At 47.5% G+C, this 14,731-nt stretch overlaps 1 protein-coding gene across 1 annotated transcript in view; it reads left to right on the forward strand.

The window, feature by feature from the left end:
- Positions 1 to 313: 313 nt before the first annotated feature.
- slc28a1 (solute carrier family 28 member 1) overlaps positions 314 to 14,731 on the forward strand; it is a gene marked incomplete at its 5' end in the record, with an annotated part of 71,994 nt that continues 57,576 nt past the window's right edge. The window contains 5 exons of the mRNA XM_072553153.1: positions 314 to 390; positions 4,237 to 4,328; positions 8,510 to 8,699; positions 11,877 to 12,018; positions 13,576 to 13,689. Of these exons, the coding sequence (XP_072409254.1) occupies positions 314 to 390; positions 4,237 to 4,328; positions 8,510 to 8,699; positions 11,877 to 12,018; positions 13,576 to 13,689 (615 nt within the window). The remainder of the gene's footprint in view (positions 391 to 4,236; positions 4,329 to 8,509; positions 8,700 to 11,876; positions 12,019 to 13,575; positions 13,690 to 14,731) is intronic.

Genomic DNA, 14,731 nt, shown 5'->3' on the forward strand with positions numbered 1-14,731 from the left:
ACCGTGGTTGATTTGTTGGTTTAGAGGTCCAAGTTTGATCAGTTTTCCACTTGCTTAGATGCTCCTGGCTCTCACTTTTGACCTGGAAGCTGTTTAACTTTATTATTTCTTTTCTTTACTTGTGCCCTGCGCAGAATCTTAAAAATGAACGACGAAAATAATCATTCTAAAAGGAAACAGGATTACGCCAGAGAGAATGCAGCGTTTGAACTGGAGGCGAGTACTCTTCTGACCCTTCACGTATTCTTCCATCCACTTCAGTCAGATTGTTAAAACATTCAGATTTTGTTCAACATGTCCCTTCCTTCTGTAGGAAGATGTATCTTCCAAACGTCCAGATGACCCAAAGCCTAAAACACATGCAGGCAAGAGGAATTCCAAATTTCTGAGGTAAGTCGTTTATTTAATTATCGTAGCAGTTTACCCTGTTTGATGCCGGTGGAGGGGGGGGGGGGGGGTCTGAATAATAGCGACAGGAGGCCATTCCGTCCCTCGAACTGAATCTATTCCACAAGACTATGGTTGATCTACCCTTTGACCCCAGTTGCTGCTCTTGCTCCATATCTCTGCACAGCCTCACCAGTCTGTGTCCTGTGACCCATGGGTTTTAAGGTGCTCAGACACACCTTTTCACTTCATTCTCAACTGTCCAGATCCAATCTTAAGATTGCATCATCTCACTCTACAGTCCAGGCCCCAAACCACACCACTCCCCACCCCGAAGGGACAGTTCTTTTATGTCTAGCCTGACAAATCGATTAATTACTTGAAATGGCAGATCATCGCTCCAACCTTGTAAGTCCCCAAGAATACAGGTCAGGCTTACGCTGCATAATTTAATGCCTTCTGCTTTGGTGTCATTCAGATGAACCTGCACCATGCAATTCTTTGTTCTTTTAGAAGATCCTGTTTGCAAACCCCCAGTGTAAAATGTCCAAGGTCGGACGTGATTTCTCTCACAGACAGCGTTTGATGAGCAACCCTCCGTATTGCTAATGGCCCGTGTAAGATCACCAGTCACCAGCTCAAAACGTGGCTCAATTAAATTTGCTAGAAGCAGCTCTTCATTGTACACAGGAACCTGTTCCTTGCAATCAAACAATATTTGCTCAAGAATTGCACCTTTTTTGAACTACTTGGGAGGGTGGGGATCATACAGTTCCTGAAGATTCCTCCATGACTACGCCTCAGCCAATCAGAGTCAAATTGCCAAACCAATCAGTACCCTTTCCTTGTGTAATGGAAATTGGTGTGATCATTTGAAATTTGTAATCATTGACAGAGAGCCAGTAATACTTCATTCCACGGACAGTCATCTTAACCCTGTCACCTCATGCTTCCAATTTAATCAGCAAGCTTATAGAGAGGTGCAGTGATACTGGGGGTGATAGAATTTGCTCCTGAACATTAGGAGGCACTCCTGTGATAGTGACCATTGAGTATATTTAAAACAGAGTAAGATATGTTCTTGATTGCCAAGGGGGCCGAAGGTTATGGAAAGAAAGTGGGAAAATGGGGTTGAGAAACCTATCCGCCATGACTGAATGATGGAGCAAACTCGATGGGCCGAATGGCCTAACTTCTGCTCCTGTGTCTCATGGTCTTATGGCAGTGTGAAGGAACAGAGTAGATGAATCTTCACCCTACAATTGGCTGTGCTACAGAGGATGAGCAGTCATTGACAGCTGACATCAAATGGAATCCAAACGTCTTTCATTGGCAATCAAATAGGAAAAAGGGAAAGTGGGCCTAATCAGGGATCAAAACGGGAACCTACAGATGGAAGTAGGGAGCTCAACTGAGGGTTTAAATTTGTGCCTTTCATCTGTCTTCAACAAAGAGAAAATGCTACCCAGGTCATTGTGAATGAGGAGGTGGTTCACACAACTGGAAGAGTTTAGAATTGATGAAGGCATTTTAGAGACTCTGCCTGTACTTATGAGATGATGCAGGTTACTGAGGGAAATGAGAGTGGAATTCTAGGGATACCCGCTGTAATGTTTGAATTCCCCTCTGTACGGAAAGGATAGAATTCCTACAGTGGGGAAAGAGGCCCTTCGGCTCAACAAATCCACACACCGACCCTCTGAAGAGTAGGTAAGAACAATGACTGCAGATGCTGGAAACCAGATTCTGGATTAGTGGTGCTGGAAGAGCACAGCAGTTCAGGCAGCATCCGAGGATCAGCGAAATCGATGTTTCGGGCAAAAGCCCTTCATCAGGAATACAGCCGAAGAGTCGCCCACCCACACCCATTCCCCGACTACTTTACATTTACGCCAGACTAGTGCACCTAACCTACACATCCCTGAACACTACGGTCAATTTAGCATGGCCAATTTACTTCATCTGGACCGTGGGAGGAAACCAGAGCACCCGGAGGAAAATCACGCAGACACAGGGAGAACGTGCAAACTCCACACAGAGGCTGGAATCCAATCCGGGTCCCTGGCTCTGTGAGGCAGCAGTCCTAACCACTGAGCCACCGTGTCGGTACGTGGTATGTTGTAGAACTGTGTGGCCACTGTGTGGTATGTTATAGAAAGGAGGGGAGACAGTGATGTATATCGAATTGAAACACATAAAATTCTAACAGGGCTGAACACACGAGACAAAAGGAGGGTGTTTCTCTTGTTGGCGAGTCTCAAACCAGGAGACACAGACTCAGGATAAAGGGGTAGACCATTGAGGGCTGAGATGAGGAAACATTTCTTCATTCAGTGGGTAATGAACCTGTGGAAAAGTCTGTGGAGGTCAAGTCACTAAAAATATACAAGAAAGAGATTGATCCTTTAAAAATATTCATTCATGTACTGAGGGAATTGATGGCTAGGCCCAGCATTTATTGCCCATCCCTAATTGCCCCAGGGGCAGTTTAAGAGTCAACCATGTTGCTGTGGTTCTGGAGTCACATATAGGCCAGACCAGGTAAGATGGCTTTTCTTTCATTAAAGGGCAGTAGCGAGCATGATGGGTTTTTCCAATAATTGACATTTTTAGATTTTAAAGGTATCAAGAGACATGGGGTGAAAGGGGGAATATCGTGTTGCTATAGAGGAGCAGCCATGATTATGTTGAATGGCAGGGCAGGCTTAAAGGGCTGAATGAGCAAGGCTAGCCAGGGTGCGGAAAAGATTGAGATGAATGAACCCAGAGGTGTGAGGTTTCATTCACATGGATAGCTTGGAGAAGTTGGGACAGTTCCCTTGGAGAAGGTCGAGAGGGGAGATGTTTGAATCCGCATGGAATGTGTACGGAGTAGGGAAGAAGGACCTGTTCCCATTGATGGGAGGGTCAAGAACAAGAGGGCATGAAGAGAAGCAATGCCTATATAAGGACATTTTCTCCCCCAGCGAGAGGTTAGGTTTTGGAATGCTCTCTCTGACAGTGTGGGGCCGGCCTGTTCAATTCAGCCCTTCCAGAAGAATAAGCTTCATTCCTGACGAAGGGCTTATGCCCAAAACATCGACTCTCCTGCTCCTCGGATGCTGCCTGACCTGCTGTGCTTTTCCAGCGGCACCCTCTCGACTCTGATCTCCAGTCCTCACTTTTGCCTTCCAGAAGGCTGTGCAGGTTATAGAGCAAAGACAGGGGATATTGCTTTAACAAAGGGTCAGTAGAGACAACCAGAGCAAACCCACACAGACACGGGGAGAATGTGCAAACTCCACACAGACAGTCACCCGAGGCTGGAATCGAACCCTGGTGCTGTGAGGCAGCGGTTCTAACCACTGAGCCACCGTACCGCCCTGTATAACAGGTAGCTGATTGGAAACTTCCCACTTCACATTTCAGCTTCAGACAACTTTGACCGTATTACTTACACACTTTGAAATTAACAACTCTCACCCCAATCATTGCAAAGTTACCCAATTTTCATTTTCATTCACCAATTGTTCTCTCCCTTCCTCTCCAATCTTTCACAAATCGATTCCGACATGAAGAATATTTCTGCAGCTTGTAATGAGTATTGTATCTCAGTCACAGTGTGACGTGGGAATTGTCATGATGGAACAAGGTCGCTGTCTGGACTCAGAGTTCTGATAACTACTTGACCCCTCTCAATCTAACACAAGTGACAAGTTGCCCACAGGTGGTTGTTGGTGCCTCTACTCGATTCCCAGACACACAACAACAATCTGTTTAAGAATCTCAATAGAGAGAATGAAGGTTTGGCTCTTGACAGTGTATCATGTCTGAACAATGGGTTAATAAACGGATGTTTGTCTTTTCCAGCAAAGTATCTGAGTCTGCCTCGAGAGCAAAGTCGGCCTACAAAGCCCACTTGACTGTAATCAAGTACGTCATCTTGGCCATACTCCTTGCAGGTAAAAGTTAACACTTGAAGGCACTGAAACTCATTGTAACTAATTCCTAATATTTTCTGGGTTTAAACACTGTCCTCTGTAGAACTATGGGAGAACTTATGTGAATGAAATGATTGAGCTCTGAATTAACAGTCACGTGACTGAGACCCTGAGAAGTAAGGATTGGGGGATTTGCAGTGGGGAGCTGTGTGACAGAGATCAGTATTTTCTGCACCAGTGTCCTATTCCTGATGAAGAGCTTTTGCCTGAAACTTCGATTTTCCTGCTCCTCGGATGCTGCCTGACCTGCTGTGCTTTTCCAGCACCACTCTAATCTAAACTCTGGTTTCCAGCATCTGCAGTCCTCACTTTTGCCCTGAATAAGAACGTGTTGGGAATCCTGACGGTATGCTAATAGTCACTCTGAGATAAGAGAGGGGTGCAGTGGGCTCAGGGTAGGAACAGTCTAGTCTAATAGATTAACATCTGCTACACAGGACACAACCCAGACACCCAGTTAGCAGAATCCACAGAGTCTCAAGGTGCTAGTGAAATCCATGGAGAAGCAGAAATCATCTTCTTAAGACCACTAGAAATAGGAATGGGAGTGGGCAATTCGGTCTCTCAAGCCTGCCCTACCATTCAGTGGCTGATCCGATATTCCTCATGTCCACTTTTCTGCCCTTTCCCCAAAAATCTTGATTCCCCAACTGATCAAGAGTTTATTTGTCTCAGTCACAAATATACGCACGGACTCTACCCCCTCCACTCTCTGTGACAAGGAGTTCCAAGGACTCACAACGCTCTGAGAGAATAAATTAGATTAGATTTACAGGCCCTTCAGCCCAACAAGTCCATACCGACCCTCCGAAGAGTAACCCACCCAGACCCAATCGCCATATTCACCCCTGACTATGCGAAATTTAGCACGACCAATCCACCCTAACCTGCACATCTTTGGACTGTGGGAGGAAACCAGAGGAAACCAGAGCACCTGCAGGAAACCCACGCAGACATGGAGAGAATGTGCAAACTCCACACTGACAGGCAGGAATCAAACCTGGATCCCTGGCGCTGTGAGGCTCCAGTGCTAACCACTGTGCCACTGTGCTTCCCCTTTCTTAAAAAAAAAGGAAAATAAATTACTCTTCATCTCGGTCTTAAACTGGTTCCCCTTTATTCTGATCTTCTTGCCCTCTGACCCTTGGCTCTCCCATGAGGGGACACGTCCTCTCAGCATTTACCCCGTCAAGCCCTTCAAGAATTCAATATGTTCCAGTGAGATCACCCCTCATTTTTCTAAACTCCAGAGTTGAGTTCCAACCTTTTTTTAGCCTTTGCTCAATATACAACTCCTCCATCCCAGGGATCATCCTAGTGAATTGTATCAGAACACAGATGTTATACAGCAGTTATACAAAACCCTGGTTAGCTCCCACTGGGAGGACTGTGAGCAGAACTGGGCACTACACCTTAGAAGGGATAGATTGGTCTTGGAGGGAATAGGTTTACGAGAATGATACATGGTTTCAGGGGTCACATTATGAGGAGAGATTATACAAGTTAGACCTGTTAAGAAAGCATATGGTGTTTTGGCTTTCATTAACAGGGGGATTGAGTTTAAGAGCCGTGAGATCTTGTTGCAGCTCTATAAAACTTTGGTTAGACCGCACTTGGAATACCGTGTCCAGTTCTGGTCGCCCTATTATAGGAAAGATGTGGATGCTTTGGAGAGGGTTCAGAGGAGGTTTTCCAGGATGCTGCCTGGAATGGAGGGCTTATCTTACGAAGAGAGGTTGACTGAGCTCAGACTTTTCTCATTGGAGAAAAGAAGGAAGAGAGGGGACCTAATTGAGGTGTACAAGATAATGAGAGGCATAGATAGAGTTAATAGCCAGAAACTTTTTCTCAGGGCAGAAATTGTTAACACGAGGGGTCATAGTTTTAAGCTGTTTGGCAGAAAATATAGAGGGGATATCAGAGGCAGGTTCTTTACGCAGAGAGTTGTGAGAGCATGGAATGCGTTGCCAGCAGCAGTTGTGGAAGTGAGATCATTGGGGATATTTAAGAGACTGCTGGACATGCATATGGTCACAGAAATTTGCGGGTTGGTACATTAGGTTTACCTCACATGAGGATCAATGGTCGGCACAACATTGTGGGCTGAAGGGCCTGTTCTGTGCTGTACTGTTCTATGTTCTATGTTCTATGACTTCAATTGGTCAAAAAGGTTGGAGTGGCATCAAGGAGGAGAACGAGGTAGCAAGGTGTAGAGAGGGAGTCCCAAAACCCAGGCCCCATGCAGGTGAGGACCTGGCTACCAATAGTGGAACGAATCATGTCGGGGATTGTAATGGGGCCAGGTTCTCACGAGGAGTTTGGACCTCTCTGCGAGAGGAGATTCCAAGTTTCGTGGGATCGAGTCCACAGAGGGATTTGAAAACAAGGATGAGAACTCTGAAAAAACTGAGGCCTAGCTGAGGTCTGGAATTCCCTCCTTGCACCTCTCGACTTCGCACTCCCACCTCTCTGATCAAACGTTAGCTCATCTTCCCTTATACCTCCTCACGGTGAGGGGGGGGGGGGTCAGTGTGAGGCGGATTGAGCACCTTAAACTTGGGTGGTTTTTACTTTCACCCCCTCAGCCACACCGTTCCCCCCCCCCCCCCCCCACTCCCATCAGAAAGCCTGAGACGACAGGTCAATGGTATCCTAAAATGGGATGGCACAACTGAAGACCATTCAGCACATTGTGCCGTTGCTGGACATGGAAAGAACCATCTTTTTGAGCCAAATCTTTCCTCCTTTAGCAACATCCTGTTTTTATTTCTTTCCCTCTTTAATATTTTACCCTTTTGCCTTTTGAAGGGAAACAGCTGGATCGGACTCAGCATCTTTCCAGATAGTGCATTCCAGGCTGTAATCCCTCACTGCATACTTTGGTTCCTTCCTCACCGACCCTCTGGCTCTTAGGCCAAATGTCCACAATCCAGATTGACTGTGGATCACTCTTCCCGGCCCTGGAAAGATTCACTCTCTCTGTCTCCATCTCGAAAGCCTGCATGAGCAGCTTGAGTTTCCCCTTTCACCCTCCTTGTGCTGAGAACTGCCTTCACCATCGAAATTCATAGAATCCCGACAGTGTGGAAGCAGGCCATTTAGCCCATTGAGTCCACACCGTCCCTCCGAACAGCACCCCACCCAGACCCACCATATCCCCCTAACCCTGTATTTCCTATGGCTCGCCCATCTAGCCTGCACATCTCTGGACACTATGGGGCAATGTCTCAAGGCCAATCCACTCTAAGCTGTTCATCTTCGGACTGTGGGAGGAAACCGGAGCACCCGGAGGAAACCCACGCACACGCGGGGAGAATGTGCAAACTCCACACAGACAGTCGCCCAAGGCGGGGAATCGAACTCTCTGCCTGAGCTCTGTCCACCAGCCTCAAACACCAAAAAGGGCCTCAGTTTGAGTATCGTGTTCAACTCTGGGCAGCAGTAGGATGGTGAGGCCTTAAAGATGGAATCAGAGCTGAGAGATCTTGGTTACGTGGAGAGGTATGGTGACTGCTCTGCCCAGGATCACGAGAAACTACAGAGAGTTATGAACACAGCCCAGTCCATCACACAAACCAACCTTCCACCCACTGACTCCATCTACACTTCCCACTGCCTCAGGAAGGCAGCGAACATTGTCAAAGACCCCTCCCACCCCGGTTATACTCTCTTCCACCCTCTTCCATTGGGCAGCCGATAAAAAGTTTGAAAACACGTACCAACATATTCAAGAACAGCTGATTCCCTGCTGTTATCAGACTAATGAACGGACCTCTCTTTTTGAGAGTTGATCTTTCTCTGCACCTTCTCTGTAGCTGTAATACTATAGTCTGCATTCTGTTCTATTACCCTGGCGTAGTTATGTAAGGAATGAATTATCTGGTTAGTGTGCAAAACAATAATTTTCACTGTATCTCGGTACATGCGACAATAATAAATCAAATCCAATCAAAACGTTTGGGAGCAATTTGGCTCAGTCAGAGCTCTGGAACTTCATGCCAATCCAGGTTTCAAATGGGCTCCGATATCTGACAAAGCGCAGACCTTAATGATCCACAAAACTAGAAGAAGCATGAATTAATTTAATCAATTAATTAAAAGAAAATCAATGAATACTTTGCTCTGTTACTCCCCTAACCCAGGCTTTCTAGCATTCCTCATCACCGCCTGCATACTCAACTTTCATCGAGCCATTGCCCTCTTGGTCATGACCTGTGTCGTTGCTTTCTTTGTGGTTTATGACCTCATCAAGAGATTTCTGGGAAAAAGAATTGTCCATTTCTTCTCACCCGTGAGTTCGTGGCTCAAGCAACACTCCAGATGGTTTAAATGGTAAGCTGTTTCCTTTCAGACGTCTGGAAGCTTTGTGTTTCTTAACTTCAGAGAGTCATAGAATCCCTACACTGCAGAATGAGGCCTTTCGGCCTATCAAGTCTGCATTGATCCTCCAAAGAGCATCGCCCCACAACCCTTCATTTCCCCTGGCTGATTCAACCCGCCTGCACGTCCCTGGGCACTATGGGACAATGTCCCATGGCCACCCTGACCCTGCACACCTTCAGACTGTGGGAGGAAACCGGAGCACCCGGAGGAAACCCACGCAGACATGGGGAGAATGTGCAAACTCCCACACAGACAGTCGCCCGAGGCTGGGATCGAACCTGGGTCCCTGCTGCTGTGAGGCAACAGTGCTAACCACTGAGCCCCCGCAATCTTGACTGAACTCTCTTGAGTCCCGATTTGGAGATGCCGGTATTGGACTGGGATGGACAAAGTTAAAAATCACACAACACCAGGCTATAATCCAATAGGTTTAGCACTAGCTTTTGGAGCACTTGATGAATTAAACCCATTGGACCTGGTGTTGTGTGATTTTTAACTTGAATCCCATGATGCTTTACAGAAAGAAACACAGTCGCATTAAACACTTATTCCTGAAGAGTGTGTAGATGTTTAAGGCCACCAAGGTGTTTGGGGAAAACACAGGAAAATGGCACTGAGGTCGAGGATCAGCCATGATCACATCGAATGGTGGAGTAGGTTAGAGGGTCTAAAATGGCCTCCTCCTGCTCCCAATGTCTGTGATCCCTGGAGATGTCCGGGTGGATTTCATTGCTAATGGATCAATCTGTTTCTCCAGGAAGATGTCGGGTGCAATGCTGGCTGACAATTGGTCCCAAGCCAATTGGTGAAATGGAAGCAAAGGCACAGGGATTTTCCCGGACGGAGATGTTTATTCACATCTCGACAATCCGACAGACCTCCTGACTACACCGTCCCGTCCTTTAATACTGTTGAGAGGAACCAAATTAACCAACTAAACAATAAAAAAATCAACGCGCCCTTTAAAGGGGAACATCATCAGGAAAACGGATTACCAACAGAAACATGACAAATTAAGTTAAGGTGTGAATCTGGGGGTGACAATTTGATTTGCCCATCCCCCCCTGCAGTAGCCACCTGTCATAAAGAACGACAGGGGGCAGCCCACTGTCTGTGGTCACCACCCCCCCCCCCCCCCACCCACCCCCGATGTGGAATAGAGATAGGCGGGCAGGACTAATGTTCTCCCCTTCTCCCACTGACCACCTTTGCCAAAGCCACAAAGAAATCCCCCAAATTGCCCATCCATGGGGTAGCCAAACATCAGGGGCATGGGCCTGAAGTATAATCAAAGCTTAATTAGAAGCCACCTCCCCCCCCTCCCCTCCCCCCCCCCATCCTAACTCTTCAAATAATGAAGAAACACAGACTCCTCAACTCTCAGAAAATACAGGCAAACCTGAAACTCTGACCTGAATCTCCCATTGCTCAGGACTGCTGCACACTCGGTTCCTTCACTCCAAATCCTGGATGGTAAATGGGAAGACTCCGTTAGACTCCGGTCTCCACGAGGCGTTTCTGCACCTTCTCGATGACCGTTGGAATGTCGAGGCATGTCCGAACTATCGAAGAGGATGAAGGAAGTGCAGGAACAAGCTGCTCAGGAAAACCCTCCTGGAGTGTGGAATACCCTCCAAGGGGGGTCCCTACAAGACTGCTCAAATTGTAGAGGTCCCCTTTTGATATAAGCTCAACGCTAAACCCTTCTTTAAAACCTACCCTTTTATTTTTACTTGCCTCCAGTGAGAATGACCATATCAATTGGCTGTTGCTTGTCTTGCTTGGGAGACAGTTGTTGACACTAGCCCCCAGATGTTAGTAAGGAGGATTTTGTAGGGTTGACAGGGGTGTGTGTGTGCATGTGTGTGTGTGTGTGTGTGTGTGTGTGTGTGAGTGTGTGTTTTTGTGTGCGTGTATGTGTGTGTGTCTGCGTACGTGTGTCTCTGTTTCTGTGTGTGTGTGTGTGTGTGTGTGTATGTCAGCATGCATGTGTCTCTGTTTCTGTGTGTGTGTGTGTGTGTGTGTGTGTGTGTGTGTGTCAGCATGCATGTGTCTCTGTTTCTGTGTGTGTGTGTGTGTCAGCATGCATGTGTCTCTGTTTCTGTGTGTGTGTGTGTGTCAGCATGCATGTGTCTCTGTTTCTGTGTGTGTGTGTGTCTGCATGCATGTGTCTCTGTTTCTGTGTGTGTGTGTGTGTGTGTGCGTGCATGTGTCTCTGTTTCTCTGTGTGTGTGTGCGTGTGCGTGCATGTGTCTCTGTTTCTGTGTGTGTGTGTGTGTATGTGTGTGTCTTTGTTTCTGTGTGTGTGTGTGTGTGCATATGCGTGCATGTGCCTCTGTTTCTCTGTGTGTGTGTCTGCGTGCATGTGTCTCTGTGTGCATGTGTCTCTGTTTCTATGTGTGTGTGTCTGCGTGCATGTGTCTCTGTGTGCATGTGTCTCTGTTTCTATGTGTGTGTGTGTGTGTCTGTTTCTGTGTGTGTGTGTGTGTGTGCGTGTGCGTGCATGTGTCTCTGTTTCTGTGTGTGTGTGTGTGTGTCTCTGTTTCTGTGTGTGTGTGTGTGTGCACACGTGCGTGTGTGTGTGTCTGTGTGTGTGTATGTGTGTGTCTGCGTACGTGTGTCTCTGTTTCTGTGTGTGTGTGTGTGTGTGTGTGTGTGCGCGCATACGTGCGTGTGTGTGTTTATTGGAATTTGGAGCTGTCAGATACACTAAGGGGCTGCCTAAGCCCGTCAGAGTCAGCCACCTTACTGTGGGCAGGGAGTCACATGTCTGCCAGATTGTGTGTAAGAATGGCAGATGTCCTTCCTGAAAGAACTTTAATGACACTCATTTACCCTTAATGATGTCATTGACCTAACACTAACACATGCAAGACCATTGGTTCACAATGTCCCTGTCCATTCTTTCAATGGAGTCTTGAGATGTTCACTATCCAGGGGAGGAGTCAAGTAGGGTCTCTGTTTGAATATTTTCACAATAATCTTGTGTGCACCACATGACCTCACCGTGAGCTCCCGTGCTCTCTATAATATTTTAATATTCTTACAATATTTCACCTCAATCTTAACAAAATACGTTTAAATAAAGAAATGAGCAAATTGTTTCCTCTTGTTGGTTTCCATCAGGATAATTAGCGTGTTGGCTTTGGTGGGTCTCATCACCTGGTTGGCTGTTGACACTGCGAAGAGGCCCGAGCAGTTAATCTCCTTTGGAGGGATGTGCATGCTCATCATCATACTCTTCATCTTCTCCAAGAAACATCAGGCAGTGAGTCAACTTATCCCTATAGTGTCCCACCAAACCCTGCCCCAATCAACCAGAGCCTCTCGTGGGAGATGGGAGGAGGTGGGAGATGGGGGAGGGAAGATGGAGGTTGGGAGTTGATAGGAATGACATTGTTAAACTGGAAAGGGTGCAGAAGAAATTTACAAGGATATTGCCTGGGCATTCCTGCTAAAGGGCTTATGCCCAAAACATTGATTTTCCTGCTCCTCAGATGCTGCCTGACCTGCTGTGCTTTTCCTGCAACACACTCTTTGACTCTGTTGCCTGGATTCAAGGGTCTGAGTTATAGGGAGAGGTTGGACAAGCTAGGACATCTTCCTTTACAGCATAGGAGACTGAGGGGGGAACCTTATAGAAGTGAAGAAGATCATGAGAGGCATGGATAGGGTGAATACGCTCAATCTTTTTCCCAGAGTTGGGGAATCGAGGACTAGAGGGCATCAGTTTAAGGTTCGAGGGGAAAGAATAAAAGGGAGCATGAGGGGCAACTTTTTTGCACAAAGGGTGGTACACATATGGAGTGAGCTGCCAGGGGAAGTGGTTGTGGTGGGTACATTAACAACATTTAAAAGGCACTTGGACAAATATATGAATAGGAAAAGATTAAAAGGATATAGGCCAAGTGCAAAGGTTAGCGTGGTTGGACATTTTGCTCAGCATGGACTCGTTTGGGCCAAAGGGCCTGTCTCTGTGCTGTAGGACTCTATGAATCTATTTGATGGAGAGAATAAGGAAAATCTGTTCTCACTGGCAGGAGGGTGGGTAAAGCCAGAATAGATTGAAGCTCATTGATAAAAGTGACCTGGAAGTGGCTTGGGGGAGAGGGTGAGTGAAGTATAGTTAAATTGGAGTTTATAAAGGTCGGGAAATCACCTCCAGAAAAGGTGATGGGAACAAATTCAGGCGGCACGTTGGCTCAGTGGTTAGCACTGCTGCCTCGCAGCACCAGGGACCCGAGTTCGATTCCACCATCAGGCCATGGGGAGTTTGCACATTCTCCCCGTGTCTGCTTGGGTTTCCTCCGGGCGCTCTGGCTTCTTCCCACAGTCTAAAGATGTACAGGTTTGAGTGGATTGGCCATGGGAAATGGAGGGATAGGGTAGGCAGGTGGATCTGGGTAGGATGTCCTTTGGAGGGTCAGTGTAGACTCAATGGACCAAATGACCTCTTTCCACACTGTATGGGTTCTATGATTCAAATTCACTAGTCGCTTTGAAGAGGGAATTGGTTAATACATGTACAGGAAATCTTGCAAGGCTCTAAGAAGAGATTAGATTGATTTGCAAAGCTCTTCAATGTGCTAGCACTGAAATGATAGGCTGAATGGTTTTTTTGTGCTGTGATATTCTCTGATTATTTGATCAGGCTGATAAGGAATACCATCGACATATCCCACAGGTTATGAATACTGAGCAGTTGACTAAAAGACACAGGCTAAGCTGCAGTGAGATCCCTCTGATGTGCTGTGTGTGTGTTATATTGAGGAATATTCGGAGCTCCGAGTCTCATTGTCACTAATTCTCACTTCCTGCTGCTCAGGTATCTTGTCGAACTCTGTTTGTGGGACTGGGCCTGCAATTCGTTCTGGGAATCTTGATCATCAGAACGGAACCTGGCTTTCAGGCTTTCAAATGGCTGGGTGATCAAGTCCAGGTAAGAGCAACAGATCGGACATGGCCCAGAGCTGGTCTCCTCCTCAAACCAGGGCATTTCACCAGCACACTGCAATGATTCAGCATCGTCAATGCACATTCAATACAGGAATACGCAACTGGTCCCTGGGTATACACAGGGCTGAGTACACACTGGTCTGAGTACACACTGGTCCCTGGGTATACACTGGTCTGAGTACACGCTGGTCCCTGGGTATACACTGGTCTGGGGCACATGTTGGTCCGAGTACCCACTGGTCCCTGGGTATACACGGTCTGGGGCACACACTGACCTGAGTATACACTGGTCCCCGGGTATACACAGGTCTGGGACATACACTGGCCTGAGTACACACTGGGCCCTGGGTACACACAGGTCTGGGGCACACATTGGTCTGAGTACACACTGGTCCCTGGGTATACACAGGTCTGGGACACACACTGGAACCTGGGTATACACAGGTCTGGGGCACACACTGGTCTCCGGGTATATACAGGTCTGGGACACACACTGGGCCCTGGGTATACACAGGTCTGGGGCACACACTGGTCTCCGGGTATATACAGGTCTGGGACACATACTGGTCCCCGGGTATACACAGGTCTGGGGCACACACTGATCCGAGTACACACTGGTCCCCGGGTATACACAGGTCTGGGACACACACTGGTCTGAGTACACACTGGTCCCTGGGTATACACAGGTCTGGGACACACACTGGTCTGAGTACACACTGGTCCCTGGGTATACACAGGGCTGGGACACACACTGGTCTGAGTACACACTGGTCCCTGGGTACACACAGGGCTGGGACACACACTGGCCTGAGTACACACTGGTCCCTGGGTATACACAGGTCTGGGGCACACACTGGCCTGAGTACACACTGGTCCCTGGGTACACACAGGGCTGGGACACACACTGGTCTGAGTACACACTGGTCCGCGAGTATACACAGGTCTGGGACACACACTGGTCCCCGGGTATACACAGGTCTGGGACACACACTGGTCCCTGGGTACACACAGGGCTGGGACACACA

The sequence above is a fragment of the Chiloscyllium punctatum genome, chromosome 33 (assembly GCF_047496795.1).
Source record: "Chiloscyllium punctatum isolate Juve2018m chromosome 33, sChiPun1.3, whole genome shotgun sequence".
NCBI lineage: Eukaryota > Metazoa > Chordata > Chondrichthyes > Orectolobiformes > Hemiscylliidae > Chiloscyllium > Chiloscyllium punctatum.